Source organism: Poecilia latipinna, unplaced genomic scaffold, assembly GCF_001443285.1.
Source record: "Poecilia latipinna isolate Pla-1442-1.1 unplaced genomic scaffold, P_latipinna-1.0 Scaffold140, whole genome shotgun sequence".
Lineage (NCBI taxonomy): Eukaryota > Metazoa > Chordata > Actinopteri > Cyprinodontiformes > Poeciliidae > Poecilia > Poecilia latipinna.
The window spans coordinates 50,350-69,503 of NW_015112756.1; the positions used below are offsets into that span (position 1 = coordinate 50,350).

General features: G+C 39.3%; 1 protein-coding gene across 4 annotated transcripts in view; it reads left to right on the forward strand.

Annotated features, from left to right (window-relative positions):
• strn (striatin, calmodulin binding protein) overlaps positions 1-19,154 on the forward strand; it is a 30,689-nt gene that overhangs the window by 1,795 nt on the left and 9,740 nt on the right. For all 4 annotated transcript variants that reach the window (XM_015028933.1, XM_015028935.1, XM_015028936.1 and 1 more), the window contains exons 2-5: positions 11,789-11,892; positions 14,302-14,375; positions 17,210-17,288; positions 18,370-18,534. In XM_015028933.1, coding sequence (XP_014884419.1) covers positions 11,789-11,892; positions 14,302-14,375; positions 17,210-17,288; positions 18,370-18,534 — 422 coding nt within the window. The remainder of the gene's footprint in view (positions 1-11,788; positions 11,893-14,301; positions 14,376-17,209; positions 17,289-18,369; positions 18,535-19,154) is intronic.

A 19,154-nucleotide genomic window follows, 5' to 3' on the forward strand; every position in this document is an offset into this window, starting at 1 on the left:
TCCAAGCGACAAAAGTCCAAAGTTTCTCACCAACTCGGATGTCAAAACCCAACATGGCTGCAATGTATTCAAAGTATACATGCAATAACAAACTCTTTATTTGAACAAACTCTTTATTTGTCTCTCATGAACTTCTGTTGGTGGTCGTGCTGCTCTTGCTAAACTGTTGTTATCCTGGTTGTTTAGCACAGGAGTTAGCAAATATATTATTTCCAGACCAGAATTTTACTCTTCAAGAACATTGATTTTATTTGGGATAATAAATAACTTGTTATAATATTTGCCATCCCCATGGTTCTAGCCTCCAGCATGGTTGGGATTGTTGTACTTTGAACTGACTAATGAAAGTCAGTTAATTTGAAAACAGCATTGAATGCAATTACTATCTGCTCTTTGATGGAACAGCTGTACCAATTAATGTAGCTTGTGTATTGAAGTAGCTTATGTCATTGTATGATAGCTGAATAGTGGAGATGACTGATGAATTTTTACATATTTTGTGTCAGAAAAAGTCTTATCACCTGTCCCTACTTGTTCTTGGCTCATTGTTTAATGACTTTAATGCTGTGTTTTGAAAAGTCGGGAAGACCATAGAGTTCTTAAACGCTGCCATTTTTTAATTTTATTTTTACAAATGGCAAAAACAAATCACAAAACTGTGATAAATAATCTTTATGTGCCATTGATTCATATGGTCCAAATTTGATAAATCTGTTGTAATGGAGCCAATCTATAGAAGAATGGATGTGAAAAACATAAATACTTTTACCGCCGTGTTGAATCAGAAGGCAACTTTCAGCATTTTTGTTTTTTTGGAAAATTCAAACCCAGACTAGCAAATAACAGGCTAATTAATGACAGAAATGAAGTGATGAAACAATTGTTGACTTTTATGTTGAAGCTGTAGTTAACAGTACTTTTTGCTTTTTTTTTTTTTTTTTTTTTTTTACAAATAACTTTTAACACCATACTACTTACATAATTAAATCAAAATAAAAGCATTTACCACTTTTTCTGTGTCTAATTTGATATGAAGCTCTTTATTCAAATGTCCTAAATGTTATGAAGGCTTCTGATTAAAAAGATACAGAAATATTCAGCTGGAAATGCATGAAATTTTAACATTACTGGAACTTTGCCTTTAAAACACCATCGAATAGAAAGCCATGTTTAGGCTCAATCTGTTCTGTGATGCGTGGAACATCAGATTGAAATGCCCTACAACTGTGCAAGCAGGTGCAAAGCAAATGCTTTGCATTAATGGTGTCAATCATAGCCTAAAAAAATGTTTAGAAAATTAAAATGGAGTTGGGGAAATTCTGGAGTTTCTTCCTGATGATGAAGCAAAAACAGTTTTATATAATAAATGATGTTTATACAGAACGTTTAGCAGCTAAAAATGACAAAGTGCTTCATAACAACAGAGCATAGAAAATAATTAATACAAATAATTAAAAACATATTTAAAGAGAGAGGGAGATTTTCATGTTTGCTTTTTTTCCTGTTGGTTCTTATTAAGATTAATGGCGTTACTGATAATTAGCACCAACATTCTTCTCAACTCCACTTCATCAGCTCACGTACTACTGGTGGAACCTGTCCCGCAGTCTGAGCTGATCGGTCCTTTGTCAGGGCTCAGTTTTATTTCAATATATCGTTTAAAACCCTGATTTTCCTTTCAACTTTTGACCTACTCGTAATTGCGCCTTTTCTGGATCCCAGACGACAGAACAGATCACCCGGCAGCGAGGGAGACACTGCATTGTTTGTACATTGATGACGTATGCCACGTTTTGACTCAGCCTCATGCAGCACTTTCAGGCTGGCTGCTGTAACTCTGCTTCCTGTCTGCTGTCATTAAATGAGCTTATCAGCAGAGCAGTCGCTGCAGCAGCGGCACGGCTCGGGGAAGGCTGCTACTCGGCTTTGCGGGTAGTTTGTTTGTGGCGGCAAAATGGGGCGCGCTCAGTTTAAATTCTTGCTTTTGTCGCACTAAACCCTGACCGTAATTGACTGACTGTAGACCGTTACCAGCGGTTGGCTTTCTCATTATTGCTCTGTAATCCCTCTAACTCTCCTACTGATCCCAGAAGAGACACGTCTTTTGTCTATTATGGAAATCGGTCTTAGTCACCATTTCCTATCTTTATTTAGCACTTCCTCACAACGGTAGAGCAGGAGCAATGAAGACGGTAAAGCTTCCTTATGGGCTGTAACCTCGGGCTGCCCTTGAGGAGTGCATACATATACTGTACGTCTGTATAGAAGACGTTGGTGGATTAACATTTAGTGATGAATAATGGATGGCTGCATTGGACACCGTAATGGATGATACCAAGCAGCATTTGTAGTTTTTTTTTCTTTCTTTTGTTTTTTTTTTTTTTGCTCACTACTTCCTGCAGCCACATCCGATGCCCTCCTACTTTGCTACGTTAGAGTCTGAGCTGATGTGCTCGTTAAAAGCTGTTTTTTTTTTTTTTTTTAAATTAGAGGTTTTATTGTCAAGAAACAGCTAAAGGTGTCTCGAAGCAGCTCGCTTGTAGAAATGTTGCTCAACCAGCCTGTTAACTGGAGCTGTGAGGGGGCCACTCCTCTTTACCAGGGAGGGTTCAGAAACCTGTCTCCGTGCCATTTCTCTGTAACTCATTCATGATTAAACCCCATAGGTGTGATCTTTTCTTATCGACTCACAGGCAAGAGCTGTAACTTGTAGTTGCAACTTTGTCCTGGTGATAAAAGTAACCAACTTTGCTGAATATTATTGTTTTATCTGAAACTGAATAGTTTTTTTTTTCTTGTATAAATAAGCATAATCAGTGGTTGTAATGGTGCCTGGTCCAAGGCTCACTGCCCTCCATGTTTTAGGCGTTTCCATGCTACAGCACACCTGATTTCAATTGATTTTTGATTAACATTGGTCTAGCTACGCTACTTGCGAAAATCAGACACCTTACCCCTGATATATTGACATATTTAATCGAGTTAATGCAGTTCAGAGGCCTGGATAAGACAGACAGACCGACTTCAGCCCAGTGGAAGAGGGACGCCTCGAATTGAATCTGTTGGTGGTATGTGGTCGAGTTTCTTTGCTCCTTAAGGGGATAAAGAAGGGAAACAACAACTCGGTCGAAACAAAACCTCCTTCTGTTGTTACAGCTCTGTTAATGTTCAAACCTTGGATCTAGAATTAAATTAGAGATGCAGCAATCAGAGATTTGTGGCCTTTCTTCTCTCTGGGTTTTGTAAGCTTTGACCTGTTTTGAAGAAGTTACAAGAGCAACATTCAATGTGTTCTTTCCCCAGTCTCTCTGTCGCCACAAAAGCAGTTACTTTAATACTGGATCTTCTTTTAAAACGTTGAACTTCACATTTTAAACCGTCGTTAGTGTCTCGTTTTAGTTCTTAGCATAGCTAGAACTAAAACGGGATACACCTCATTGTATCCCTCAAAAAAAATTGAGAAAGGATCTGATTGGATGAAAATGTGACAGCTCTGTTAACTGATTTGAATCAATAAAAGTTACATGTTTGTATCGTCTAAAAAAATAACATGTTTATTTTTTATGCTTGTTTTGAGGCTATAAGTTAAACTGCAGGAAATGCATTGATAAAAGAAAAGTTTTTCAACATTTCTAAAGTTTTTTTTATGTTGCTTGATAAATCATCTGTTTATGCTTCTCTTTGACTTTTTATATATTCCCTTTTATATATATATAATATAATATGTACTGATGACATCCCTACTATGTCATCACATCGCAGTAGGGATGTGATGACCAATTAACTCACAGTTCTCATTTATTATGATTCAGAATCAATTTAAAATGTCCCAAATTTGATTAAAAAAAAAAACGCAAGCATGGATTAATATTTAAAATGTAATAAATGTGAACCTTTAATGCCTCTATTTGTCATTCTGCCTTCTGCCTTGCAAAGCAGACTGGAGTAGATCACAAGGATCTTTTGCACAGTTATAGATTAAAGCAGAAATCATTGTGAATAATTGTTGTAACTTGAAAATCTAATTTTCAATAAAATCCTGACACAGTAAAACATTCCCACCCCTAATTTAAAATAGCGGGACTTGACCACATTGTTTTTACTGGAACAGTAAAAACAGTGCAGTGAAAATCCAGCTTTTGCTGTTTTACTGATTAGTCCCAAGATCTTTTCCAGCCTTGGGTCGTATTACGTCCCGTGAAGGCCAGCCATCCAGTGCGCCTCCTCATCTCTTTTAGCTTTGGGGAAACCCCTCGCTCCATGGGGGTATCTCCTTGCTCGAGGCGCCCATAATCAGACACGAAGAGAAGGTTGAAGGTGACTCAGAGTGCAAAGCATGATTTATCCTTTGCAGTTTGATTCTTCCTCTTAGCTCTGCAGAAAGCTGCATGGAGCTCTACCCCCATCATAGTTGTATTTACGTTTTACAAATGGCAAAGCCTGAAGCATAATTATCCCAGCGGTTCAGCTGCGTGCATCGAACCGTGCACATATGCACACTGTGGCATTCAGAATGGTAGAGAAGGGAGTCACCGTCATTCCTTGGTTGATACCGTGTCCAACCGCTCGCTGCGGGTTATTTTTTGCTCTATAGCGTGCACCTATTGCCTGGCAAAGCTTAAAAAAGGCTCTCGTTTCCTGATTTAAAAATAGCATGGTGGAAGTGCTGGTTTGTCACTATATCCTTGTCCTCAGATAAGAAGTTACTCCAGCTGATCTAAAATACTCCAGGGACAATAGTGAGTAGTTTTAAAAAGGGTTTCCTTGTACGACGGCGCTCTGGGAGCTGTGTTGCTAACTTAAGAATCTTCCTCCCAGCTTTGCACCAGAACTGACACCAGAGCCGTTTCACTCTGCTGCCGAGATGCCTCGCTGTCAGCTCGTTAATTCCCCTCTCCTTCCTCCATTCACACTTAACAGCCTTCATCTGGTTACGTGGGCATGCCAGTGAGTCGCCTGCCCGCTCCGGTTTTAAGCTGATGCGCTCGTAAGCTAAAATAGTCGTCCCAGATCTATTTTTGGTTTAATGTTTTCCCTTTTTTTTTTTTTTTTTTTAAGGAAATAATAAATTTTTCATTACTTTTCTTTTAAAAGTTCCACAATAATGTACCAGTCGGCTTAGGTTGGTACTCATTGTGATTTCTTTTTAAAGATGGCTGCACAAGTTTAAATGCATGTACAAAACCATGCATTTTTGTACATGGTTTGTTAAAACCAGCAGCCTCCTTGGCATGCATATTTTTTGTATTTTTGTATCAAAGATGCTACTCTGAGCTATCTTCATTTATAAGCCAAAATAAACCTTACTTTTTAATTTGTCCTAAGTCATTTTGGCTTATCTTCCAGTTTAGGGTCTCATCAGTTTCTGTAGAAGCTGGAACCTTGGAGTGAATCATGCCGGGTAGTTATAAAAAAAATAAATAAATCAGTCGTATGTTTCTCGTTGCACGCAGGTGGGTTGCATAATTTTTTTTTTTTTTTCCTGTAAGCTCTTACATCATGCCTTTACTTGCGCAGACAGTGAGGAAACTCTCTCAGGAGCAAAATTAACTTTGAGCGCAAAGAAAACCCGTGATTGGATGAGTGTCTGTTTGTGGAAGGCACGACGACGCAGTTCTGAGTTGTTTCTGTCTAAGGATTTTCTCTGGTTCGTTTTCCGTGTTGTGCTGGATAGCCGAGAAGAAATCAAAACCCGAGTGAGAGCAGCTCACCGTGTCAGCCTCTGTCTGTCTGAAATCCATTACTTGTGGACGTGAGCCGGATCAAATTTCAGCATTTGAAGGCATCTTTCCCTGTAATCTATTTTGTGGGAGACATACTTTGAACACTGGATTAAACTAAGTAATTCCAGAATATGCCTAAATGAAAAAAAATGAGTCACAGACCAAATTCTAATTTATTTAAATTTTATTACACAGCGGACCTCTGCCTGGTTCAGTATTCCCCGTTTCACATATTTTTCTGTGGAATGCAACTCCAAATTATTTCTGTAAAATTAATCTTTTTCTGGATTTCTTTTGTGGAGCATTGAAAAGAAAATTGTCTGCCATCACTTGAAATTAAAGAGCCATTTTTACCCTTTGTTCAACTACATAAAACTTGTTGAAGACACAATTATTACACAAACTTTTCAACAAAAAACTTCTAATTTTAGATAAATGTGACTATATAAGAGGAAATATGTTATCTGTGAAGAACCACCAATTAGTTTAAAAATTTAAGTATAAAAATAATGAAAACATCAAACTTGTAAAAAGGAGGAATGACTTTTTTTTCCTCTGGAATGTTTATATTTGTGGCAAATTATGTAAAAAACAAAAAATTAAACAGAAAAAGTTTCTAACCTGATGACAAGAAAAGGTAAAATATTCAAAATGAAGACTTTTCACAATTAGAGAAATTACCTCTGGTGTGCTTCTAAAAGTTACAAATCTGAGACAAAAGTCATTTACTGTAAAGTTCCATGATCTCTCATTGCAAAATGTCAACGTTTAAGCTCAGAACCTCCTATCTGCTGCATTTTTCCTCTTTTGCAGATGTCACATCAGATGATGAGAACAAGGAAGGCTGCTCATATCCAATCTGCCAGCATAGAAAAAAAAAATCACGCCCTTCCTTGTAATGGAAAGAAAAACCCTCCAGTCAGATTCACGGAGAACAAGCTGAAACTCACATCCACCATTTCATTTTCTCAGATTCATTCTGCTCTTTGGTCGTGGCTGTATGGTTGTAATTTGAAGTTGTAAGAGAAAAGAACATGACTGTAACCAGACCACAGCAGTCTCCTGCCTTGCTTTGTTTTGCAGCTTTCTTCTCTCTGTTGCTACTAGTGTAAAGGCATGCGTGGAATGCACTTGGCTGGTTATCAGGTCAGTCATCGTTTTGCTTGGTGCTCCGTGAGCGTAAAGCGGTGGTAACTGAACGGCGCTTCGTTTGCATTGTAAATATGGGATTTGCACCAAAACCCTCCTTTCCTTCTCCCAGTTTGCGGCCAGTGGGGGCCAGCATGTGTGACCATTTTGTTTGTGTGGATTTCCCACAGTTGTGAACTGGATTTCTTTTCTGAATGAAGGAAGCGCTCTGTCCAGATTAAATGGACTCATTGTGTCGGAGCAGACGTCAAGATGATGCCGGATATATCTGGTTGTTGGGGAAATGTCGGACTTTGAATCAGTGGTTTTATATAAACTTAGCATTTACATTCTTAGTTCTTGTTTTTTGTCTTCCAGTTGCGTGAAATAAATGGCTAAACTCAGGTGAGAAACAAGTTTCTAGCAACAGGCAGCTTTTTCTGTAAAAGGTTTTATTATAGTAAAAAAATGAAAGATGAATAATTTTACCACTTTGCGCTAAACCTGTTTCTTATGACTGCTTTTCCTCCCAGAGTAGCGCTGGGTCGATGCATCAGACAGACTGAGGGGCCCTTATCCAGCAGAGCAATAATGCAGCCAGTGTGAGGCAGGGAATTAAATGCTTCCTGTGTCTCTTTATGTCCAGAGTTGACTCATTACATTCTTCCTGAGGTTAATGTTTGATAGAAGCGAGAAACCGAGCCAGAGACTCACAGAGCCACACTCTTCTTCTTTATCTCTGGCACGGCAGTACGCCAAATGGCTCCAGGTCCAGTGCTTCATGTGGACGAGGAAGTGGACGGTCAGCTCCATCGATGCAGACGCAATTTCATCTACAGCTGAAAAAGCTTTCTTATGTGTAGTTTTGATAAAGACCTGGCTCACATCGATAATGTGTGTCATTGTTTTGTTTTTCCTACTTTTGATTGCTGCTTTCAGGCGTGTCTCTGTGCACAGTATGACAGAAGAAGCTGGGTGCGAAGTCTATAGCAAGTTGTTTGGTAGCCTGGAAAATTACTTCCTGGGTTTATGCTGCGTTACATTTGCCTTTAAAAGCTGGAGCTCGTTCGTTTGGAATGATGTCACAGGCGAGTCGACTGCGGCGCAAGCAGGAGATGAGATTCTCGATGCAGGACAACCCGTATAAATATCACGGTGCCACAGGAGGAAACTTACAGTTTAAAACCAAATTGTGATCTAATTGCTCTTGTCTTTGATCATGCTAATTTCTTGCTAATTTAAGACAGGTTTATTATTGTATCTATGTGAAATTAATGTAGAAATTTCTACATTTTTTTAGAGGGAAATTTACTCCAAAAAAAATTACATTTGTTTTTCTTTTCCTCACAATGGCCCTAATAAATGCTCCACTCTAATTGTAACAGTAAGCTGTCTAACACCAACTAATCCAGCAGAAACATGTCCACTGATAAGAAATTGAATGGTTCTGATTTGATGTAGAGCTGCTACACATTTTAATAGGGATTCATCACTATTACTACTACAAATGACTAACAAATAATATTGAATCAAAGCAAAGTTATTTAATTTTCCCTTCATTTATGCACCTGTAATATGCAGCCCTTGGTCTCCATGTCTGTAGATATTTGTGAGCTACATGTTGAAGCTCATTGAGAATGAAGAAAGAGAAAAGATAACATAATCAAAATATTCAGCAATATCACGTTCTAATTGCCCTAATACCTCTATGCTATAATTTAATGGCATTTCTTACAGTAAATGTCAAAGAGGTTATATTTTAATTTGTCTTGCTCCATGTTTTTGAGAGGAAAGTCAGAAATCTGACTGGTTTTCTGCTGCAGTTATGGTTCTTTGTTTTTGTCTGTTTTATTTGGTAATTTTTTCGTTTTCTTGATGATTTGTTACAAATACAAAATCAGAATTTGCAGCCCAGTACCAACTGTGTAGAAAACAGGAGTACAATAATGTCGATGCAGCATGACCTACACTTTCAAACGTTAGCGGCTTGCTGAATGAAATATCTTTCAACCTAACATGGACAGGTATTTGATTATTTTCAGCTGGGTCTTTACTCAAATACAACCATGAAGGCACAGACCCCCCCGCACCCTCCCCCAAACATCCTGGGTTTGTAAAACAAACAAATAAAAATTATCCTAATGAGGTTGCTGTTAGGACCACTTTGAGCTTCCAGAAACTCTCCTCCCCTCTGATAATTGCATTTCAGCCTTTTTAGCCAGAGTGATTTATTTACAGACTCTCAAAGTCCAATAAAAACAGTGAGAAATTTCCATGGAGTGGAACAGTTTGATCTGTTCAGGCCTAGTTTCCTATTGTCGTATTGTTGTTCTCTTCCCTCACTTTTTAAAGGTGATGTAACAAAGTAATCAAACCCCTGACTTTATTTGCCATCCTTTCAACCGTTGTATCTCACTTAATAAATATAACCGGTGCCTCTTGATGACATTTATCTGATTTAAGCTGCTCTTATGTTTTCACTGGTTAAGAGGTTATTTGAACCACATCATAATAAACTCGGCTAAGAGTAAATCCTCACGAACTGGATTGAGTAAAGAGCTTCAGATTGTAGAAATGTGGTGGGTGAAGTGGTGAAAGATCCACTCTGCCTCTCCGCATGTGATCGGTGCCAAATACTCCACTGTTTACTCTGTCAAACTGAGTGCCAGCAGTTATAATAATCCTGGTTGAACTGGAGCTGCTTCAGGAAGGTTGTTCTGAGGGCAGTCCTGTTCACTGAATTGTGACGGCGTTGTGAAGATGCCCATAGTTGTTGGAGGCAGACTGAGCTGCCATGACTCATTTCTGTAGGCGGCAACTGTTACTTGTGAGTGCTGTGGAAGTGTGATGCAGCCTACTCATGCTGGCACCTTTTGCATTTTGAAGCAAACTGAAGGAAATTTGTCTGTTTATTCTCCCTTTAGACATAGTTTGATTCTCGTGTTGACATTAGACAGAAGCTTGGCTCGTTGTGCTTGTTGGTGATCTTGTCAAATGGATTTTGAAGGAGGGATTTTGATGGAGAACAACAGCATGAACTCTTTTTTCCTTTGGCAGCTTTTTGGCTCAATGATGCATGATAATTTTTGCGTGTTAACTAATATTTTTGTATTTTCTTACTTAAAATCTACAATTTCCTAAAAATAGTATTTGTATCTTTAAGTCTTTACACCTTAATATGGATTTTGGGAATTTTCTCTGATAAAAATGGCACACAGAGCTGAGGAAAATTGTGCATCCTTTTCTCTTTCTTAACAAAAATCTTAAGCTTTGATTATAAACATATTTCCTGGTACCCAAGTCAATGCTTTGTAGGACCATATTTCACTCAGTTATGTCCAGATGTGTGCTGATGACCTGATTCAAATTAGTTAATTACTTTCTCAGCATGCCAACAGATTCTGCAGAGCCATTAATGTGATTCAGGAGGTGAGAAACGTCTTAAGACCAGCAGAACACACTACTCATCTAAACCAATCCGTTGTAGCTCTGGCTGTATGTTGAGGGTTGTTGTCCTGCTTTCATCCCAGTCTCAAGTCGTTAGCAGCCCATAAGAGACCAACCTGTGTAGTGTTATTGTTCCTACATCTGTTTTACATGTAAGCCAAAAGTTCCAATTTTGTCCCGACCAGAGCGTCGTCTTTCATATGTCGGCTGTGTTTGACTCCTCTGTCGAACTGTTTCAACTGGACTTCATATTAGGGTAGTGTTTTTTCTTGCTGTACCTTTCTGTCAGGTAAAAGTTTGAATCATATGCAAACAATCTTCATTATAATCTGTGACTACCGCTAACTAGCTTCTAATATCCCCTTGCTAGCTAGCTTTTTTTTTTTTTTTTTTTTTTTTGCCTCCATCGTGAACACAAAGCCCGTTTTACACTTTTTGCTGCACTTTATTGTATTGCAGCAAGTTTCCCCAACCATCTCCTTTATTTTAAGATTTTTCTGTTTTAAAATTCATTCAAGGTAGCATTTAAAACGTCTTAAATTTGACTTCATGCAACCTGCAGATGTCTTTCCTTAGGAAAATGACTTCAGTTGTCTCACTTTGTAATTACGTGACTTCTGAAGAAAGTTAGTTGCACAAGATTTTATTTGGGAGCAGCATTGTAAAGGGGAATGTATAAAAGTGTAATCCATAGATGTCCCCCTTTCTTTTGTTTGTCTGGTCAGTAAAATACAATGAAGTTTGAAGTTGTAATATCACAAAATAGAGAAAAGTTCAAGGAATATAATTACACTATATATTTAGTTATTGATTTATTAGGCTTTTATATTTTTGACACAGACTAGGATAGGAAGTAAAAAAATAAGATTGAGAGTAAAAAAATATGGTTGTATCAAAGTGAACTTGGATGCATATTAGACATAATGCATCATTCTACCCATTTGCTGACATGCAAACCTTCCAGTGATTTATGACGGTAATTTTTAAAATCCCTGTGATTCTGCTTTTTGGTAGCTTTCTGCAAGAGTGCTGGACTGTTCTTTGGAGTGCACCCCACTATCGATCTACGTGACCATGCTTCTTTGTGTCCGAGTGTGTGTGGTACCCGGCAATGTAATGTAATGCTGACTCAGACTGAGTTCGCTGACAGCTGCTGCCTGTTAGAAGAGAGACTGGGATGCGAGGAGGAAGAGGGACGACTGGCGTGTGGGAGGGTGTGAGGAGGTAGATTTAAATAGAATAGCACAGATATGCTTTTTATTTCCCATCATGCCACACATTTTTATCTGAGACTATTCTATTTCAATCTTGACACAAGGGGGTGTTTTTTAGATGTTCCCTGATGAAGGTTTTCTTTGTAGTAAAGGCTTTGTATGAAGCTGACTCTTACCTAAAGTGCAAAAACATGCTTCTATTATTAGAAAATATCCACCGGAAATATTTTAGTGCTGTAGTGTAAGTTGACAATCCTTTTTATTTTGTGGTTTTAGGCCCAGATCGCCTTCCTGCAGGGGGAGAGGAAAGGCCAGGAGAACCTAAAGAAAGACCTCGTCCGGAGGATCAAAATGCTGGAGTACGCACTGAAGCAAGAGAGGTGAGTGGACCATTAAACATCTGAGCTAGTTCAGCTGCGGTGTTTCTGTATTCTTTAAATAACCCACTATCACCATCAACGAAATCTGTAAAGAGATACCAGGCCATTAGTCAACAAATCAGCATCAGCTTCTGAGACCACAACTCCTGTAGCAGTGCATCTCCGCTACAGGATTTTACATCTAACCTGAAGAATTTCCAGTTTCTAATTTCCTATCGCTTCCTGCTTTGTCTAGTTGCTGCTTTCGCATCGGACAGAACCAGGTGTTGGAACTGAGCAAGAGCTGGTGTGAGATTTTTATGGGATAACCTGAGTAAAAATACCAAAGTTTCATGGTATTTTCATGAAAAGAAACATATTTTTAAAGCAGCAACTCGTCATTTATTTGTGTAGTATTAAAACATAGCTTACATGTATTGATAGAGTTATCAAATTGAAGACGTAGCAATCAGTTGGCCATAAATTAGAATCAGACAATCTTCTCCTTTCCGCCTCATTGCTGGTTGTTTGATTTCAGTCTGTTGTGGCAGATGGCGGTTCACTTTGAACCAGGTTCTGGTTCTGTTGGATGTTTCTTCCTGTTAAATGGGGGGTTTTCTTTCCACTGTTGCCACATGCATGCTCAGTGTGAGGGATTGTTGTAAAGCAAACAAGACAAGTGATTGTCTGCTGTCGCTATGTGCTTGATCAGGACTGAATGCTGCAGCTGAGTGACTTTATTCATCCATTATATTTGTATAGAAAGTAGTGAAAAAGATTTATGCCATCTCAATAATCAAAGGAGAAATCATAATTGACATTAAGCAGTTATGCATCCAGTTTCTTTCTTTTTTTTAACAGAGGAATGTTATAGCAAAAACTGTGAAGGTAAATTTGTAAGGCTTTGTTTTTGCACTCAGACTACAATTCTGACTGCTTTAAAAAAATAAAAAAAATAAATGTTTTGTAAAATTAAAAGATCACTTCAAACCTAAATATGCCAGGGGTGTGAATAATTTCAGGCTTAGCTGTACCTGGGTGTTTATTTGTTGCCGTTTGGGATTTTATTGAGGCTTTCACCATCCGTATAACATGCTGCATGTCGTCCTGACATGGTGAAGCCCTGGTTTGACTTACTGATGTTGTTGTTGTTGTCAAATTCACTGTGCAGAACAGCCAATCAGGGCGAACTCTCTGACAATCCTGACATGAAGTCAACATGTTAGATTGATTGCAGAAATCAGAACAAAAACATTGAGTACAGGCGGGGGTGTTCGGCACCTAAAACAGAAAAAAAGATGGGGAGAAGTTGTACTTCACATATGAGTTCTTGGTTACTAAAATAACTCAGATGGAGTGACTGCATCAACGTTACAGTTACTTTTTGAAAGGGTGTGATTTAAGGCCGTGGTTTTCTCTCCAGTTTTAACCGCTCCCTCACTCAACTACACAGGATGTTCATGACTTCTTTGTGGGTGATGTTAGCGGTCTGAGACTGTAAATGACATCCATCGTGAGGAATCCCACGAATGCAAAGCGTTGCTGACGCAGGCGTAGCCAGGCATGTCAGATAAGGCAGTATCAAACTCCAAACCTGGAGCAGGGAGTAAATGTAACTTGTGCTACATTTACTTTTTTTACATCAGGGGTTTTTGTGAGATCTTGCAACGGGGAGATTAAACGAATAAAATCCTCAACACAACTGTGTCAACTGAGTTTCAGGATGGCTTTTTTTTTTTTTTGCCCCGTCATTCCCCCGGGTCGGCTCCAGTTTTAGTTAATGTTTGGCTCTGAGGCACGTCGTCATGGGTTGTTCAGCGTACTATCGTCCTCCGTCTGTTAACAGGCTATTTTTATCTACTTAGCCTCAGTGAGATGACTGCAGGCCTTCCCTCAGGAGGAACCCTTAACCCAGAAATACTACCACTTCTCCTGGTTGCTAAGCAACAGGTCACGTCTCCGAGGGTGTCTTGAAAGCAATTTCAGAAATGGCTTTTTTGGAGTGTGGGATGTGCCCTGTTTGAAATGGCTTTAATTTTAATGAGGTCGCTTCCTCTGGATCGCCACAGTGCTGGATGGAGGGGGGGTGCTAAGCTAAAATGTTTTCTTTTGTTGTCAGTCGGCCTCAGCTGGGAAAAACGTAACACTTCCTGCTGATAATATGATATAGCTTCATTTGTCGTGATATGTAAACTTGAAAACTGATTCCAACAAAACAACATTTGCAGAAATGTCTTTGCTTTTAAACTATGTAGATGCCAAAGAAGCGTTGAAGTAAATATATTATGAAGACATAGTTTAATAATTATTCATCAGATTTATAAAGTAACAGAAAACAGGGTTCAAAGTACGGATAATTATTGATGTTTTATTAATGTTTCCCAAGTTTTCACATTGTTTTTTTTTTTTTCCTTTTTTTTCTGCTTTCAGAGCAAAGTACCACAAATTAAAATACGGGACGGAGCTAAATCAGGGCGACATGAAACCTCCAAGCTACGACTCTGGTAAGTCAACAGAACCTCTAAATCACTGTGGTTGCTGAGCTCATACATACCTGGGGTGACACCATTGCGGTACATGTAAAAGGCTGCATTCATGTCGGATCTTGTTCATCTTTGTGCATTGCCTCACAGCGTCCTTAACCTTGGAATTATGAAAGAGCAATTGTTGCAGATGTAGAAGAGAAAAGAAAATGCCTGAGAAATGAGAGTTTCAAGCAGTCACGACGGATTGCAAAAGATTTGCTCACCTGAATTAAACTTCTCAGATTTTACTCATCTCTGACGCTATGCAGCCTTCCAACTATTTAGTTATTCCTTTTTTCTACACTTTGTTTTTGTTCCAAGCACTGAAACGATTACATCTGAGAAAAATCAAAAGCTCTCCACTGGAAGCTTGTCTTTGTTATTCTTTAGTCCACCGAGCTGTCGGCAATTTTACAACATTTATAAGTAGAAAACAGCTTCCATGAAAGGATTCACAGTTTGCTTTGTGGATTATTTGTGGAATATTGAGGACATTATTTTTAGAGCTTAAAATTATTTATTTTTTTTACTGTAATTGAGCTGAAACAGTAGGTTTAATAAACCAAATGAATAGTGAGCCATGGTATATTTTTAGTTGATGAACAATGGAAACACGAGCACTATGAGCACAACACCTGCTTCTTATTTTATTCTGGTTTTATCGGGTCCTCGTGTTCGAGCCATCAGCCTGGATAGCGATGCTTCCTCTCTTCTCTGCTCATCTCTATTCATGAGGAACGTTCAAAGCGCAGAACCCTTGAAGTGTTGATGATTTGGAGAAGGTGAAGAAGAGAGGTGTGGGATGAAAGAGGGGGAGAAAAGAGAGAGAGCTGGGAGGCGTTACTGGTTTGGTGGCTCGTCTGCCAGCCCATTACCCTCTGCGTTAATTCTGACCCAGTTTTTGAGACGTCTTCACTTCCGCCTGGCCCTCAACAAGCTCTCATGTCATCTTCTACAATGTAGAATCACATTTTCTGTGTTTGAAGATTTATTTTTTTATTTTTGGAAGATTGGGATTGTTTTGCCACCATTACGCTCTTTGGGTTTCCAGTTCAGAGTGATGGTAGCCCACTCAAGAACTACCTGTTTTTTGTTTTTCCCCCCCATTAGTGTGTCTACAGCTTATATTTATTTCGACTTTGATTTCAGGTCAACTCACAGAAGGAGTGATTGGAATAAAAGCCAGTTTCTTTTAGATATTTTCTATCTTTTGTATTGTTTGTTCTAAGGAAAAAAATTAATTGAGTTTGGTATAAAAACATCAGAGGTTAATTTTAATTCATAAGGCCCAGCCATACTACAGTATGAATCCCATAAACTAAAATTATTTTTCTTGGGATTGTATGAGATGGAGCACTAAAATTAAACATAATATGTAGTTTAAGGACAATAATATGTGGATTTGCAGAGGTTTTTACCAGTAAAGATTAGAATATTTGTCAGCTGCATTTACTCTTATATCGCTAACGAAAATCCAAATTACCTTCAGAAATAAACTCCACCTTCATCTAATTTAATTTTGGTGTAGATGCAGCTGTTCAGTGAAGTCCCAAGAGGTTTGTTACAGAACAAAACGACCAGAAGTGATAATATCCTGTAACTATTAGATGCATCCCTTCTCCAACACAGCTGAATCAAATGACTCATTAACCGGCCTCTGCAGAGCTGAATAATGTGTTAATAAGGGGATTCAGGTGTTTTGGAGGATAGTACCTTTTGAGGATTGGACTTGGTCAACCTTGATGAAGACTAAGAAACACACCAGATAACTCGGGGATAAAACTGCAGAAATCCACCTGGCCCCACAAATGCAGAAAGCAATAAAAAGTGCTTCACCATTTGCCACAACACAGCAAAATTGCGGAAAAACCTGCTCTGTCGGAGCAGACTGGATAAAGACTGGAGCCTGGGGCCGAGGTGTGCCTTCCAGCAAGAGAGTGACCCTAAACATACAGCCAGAGATCGTTAAATGGTTTAGAATATGCAGGTTTCTTACAGGTGCTTGGAGTCCTTCAAAATGCTTGAATGTCAATTAGACATTTTCAGGTTTTGAAAAGTGCTTCTGTATAAAAGTCTTTAAACTGCTCAGTTTTGTAATAAATTGCAGTCTGACTAAACTCGATTGTCCGTTTCCAGATATTCAAACCTGCAGCTGTAATTCCAGTTAAAGGTGGTTCTGCAAAGTATTGACTCAGGGCATCTTGATAGAAGTAAACACTTTAGAGTTTATGGTTCTAACAAGACAATATTTGGAGCTCAGGTGTTAATATGCTTTTGCGAGACGGTCTGTGTTATTTGTTTATTTGCTCCTCGCTCGAGGGCTGACCATCTTTGATTTGCACCAGTATTTCCTTCTTGATGAAGACAAAGCTTGTGTTTCGTTGCTGCTGACATCACTCGTCTTTCTGGTGTTTCATGGTAGTCGGGTGGAGCACAGATCAGTCATCTGAGTTTTGACACTACGAGATGTTAGATGCTTTGTTTTACTTCAAGCTGTTGTCTCAACGGTTTCTGCTGCCTTTGTCACACAACAGTTCATCTGTTAGGATATAAATATTTGCGATTATGTAAATTTGAAACTATGTTAGCTTAGGTTTGGAGTCCCAGCCTTTACAGATCGAAGAGAAAAATGTTTCCTGTTCAACTGGATTTGACATTTGGTTTTATTAAGTTGTGGTAAAGAATGTGCGTCGTCTCCAGAGTGCAGCGATGCAGGAATGCTCTCGCTGTTTGCTCAGTGGAAATAATGTCAGAGGCTTGTTCGTCTGTGTTGTTTGTGAAGCTCTGATTTGTGTCTCTCTTCTCTCCTTCAGACGAGGCCAACGAGAACGATTCTTCTGGATCACTTAACAATCAGCTGTCCTGGAAACATGGCCGGCAGCTCCTCAGACAGTGAGTACACAAGCTCTTCCAGTCCAAAACAAACCGAATGTGTTTTAAATTAAATGAAAAGCCTGAGATTACAGGGCTAAGGAGCTGCTCTTTTCAGGCAAGCAAGTTTTGTGACATTTGTTGCCTGGCCAACTGTGGCCAAACAGAATTAAAACGATGGTGAACAGCGCCCTCACATGGACAACTACAGTCATCACTAAATCTGTGTCTTCCTTAGACGTTCCCTGTTTGTTTAGAGGGTGGTTATTGCATTGCTCTATAAAGTCTGTGAGTTTTGACATCATCCCTGCAGCTTCGCTTCTCATCTGCCCCAACATGCCGGCCGATGAAAGGAGCCATTTTACTCAGCAGTCTGTGTGAAGCGACGGATCAATAATGTGCCAAAACTCCCTCTCCTCGCCCCCCCCATTCCCTTTCTGTTAGTCACTCACTCACTCAGATTGCGAAGGCTTATCCTCCATTGTTGTAGGGTTGGTGTAATATTTGATGAGAAGCTTGTTTTGCTGCAAGAGAACTGAGAGCATGAACGAAACCACTGAGAGATGAACAGACTCTGAGGAGTAACATGTTTTTCACATCTTTTTAGTAAACTTGTGTACAAAAAACATTTAATTTAAAGCAACAGTACACATTTATTAAAACTGTCACCATGTCTTGACAGTCTAATATGAAACAAATAATCTGTGAAAGACCTCCACCTCCTCCCTGACCTCGTTTAGTCGCTGCTAAAAGTGCTAATGGAATGGGGAAGAAATAACTTACCGTTACAGGAAAGCTGTGGCCATGCTAATTAATCATAAAGTCACGGATGACCAATCAGAAATTACCCGGAGGGGGAATAAATGTGTTCTGCACTGTAAAGAGGGGTTGGCACTGTGGTGGTCACTGTTTCTAATGAGCACTGGAGCAAGAAGAGCCCTCACAGCAGTGCCATCTATCTGCAAGGAGGCACCGTTTCAGGCTGGAGGCCAGAATAAACTTTACTGTGTGCTGCAGATGAAGAGAAGAGTTCGGTTTTTTTTGGGGGGGGGGGTTGCTTATTTCCTTTGTTTTCTAAACTCCTTTTCTACCTTGTTTGCAGGTACCTGCAGGAGGTGGGCTACACAGACACCATTTTGGATGTAAAGTCGCAGAGGGTCCGAGCCCTGCTGGGCCTCGCCGGCGATGGAGCCGGCAAGACTGGAGAACGGATGAGCACAGAGCCTTCGGTCAACGGGCCGAACTCGACACCAAAGGGGACCAGAGGGTGAGTACACGCCAGTAATCCTGCATCTGTTGAGGACATGCTGTGAGACAATCAGTTTTAAGGAATCTCAGAGTGCAGAATTGATCCTTAGGCTAAAGTGTTTGTTTATCTAGATGTGCCTATCTATAGATCTGTTTGTTCTGGGACAGAGCAGAGCTGGACCTTCCCCTCCAGTTGGCTGCAGACAGATGCCTAGCTCCTCGCTGCGGAGCTGCAAACGCACTTTATTCTGCTGTATTGTTTCAGTTTCATTATTTGCTCCAAGCTGCAAACATTTAGTTTAGAACAGGTCTTTCCAAGAAGCATCCTCCCACGTCCTTCATGCTTTTCTTTCAGTTTCTTTTTATGTGATCAAATGTATTACAAAACATCTCAGGAAACTTTGATCTCTGCAGTTTATCTTGGAAACATCTTCCAGATAATCAGTGTTTTGCTTTTTGTCCTGCCTGACGTTCCCAGTTGGGGCTAGATTAGTGACTCTATATTTATTTTGGTTATTTAGTAATGTCTTTCTAATTGTCCTTGTTAACATGAATACATAGTGTAATGTTTATATTAGTTTATTTAAATCTTGCCTGCTCTCACAGATCCTTCCTAGCAAATAAGAAATTGTTCTTAAT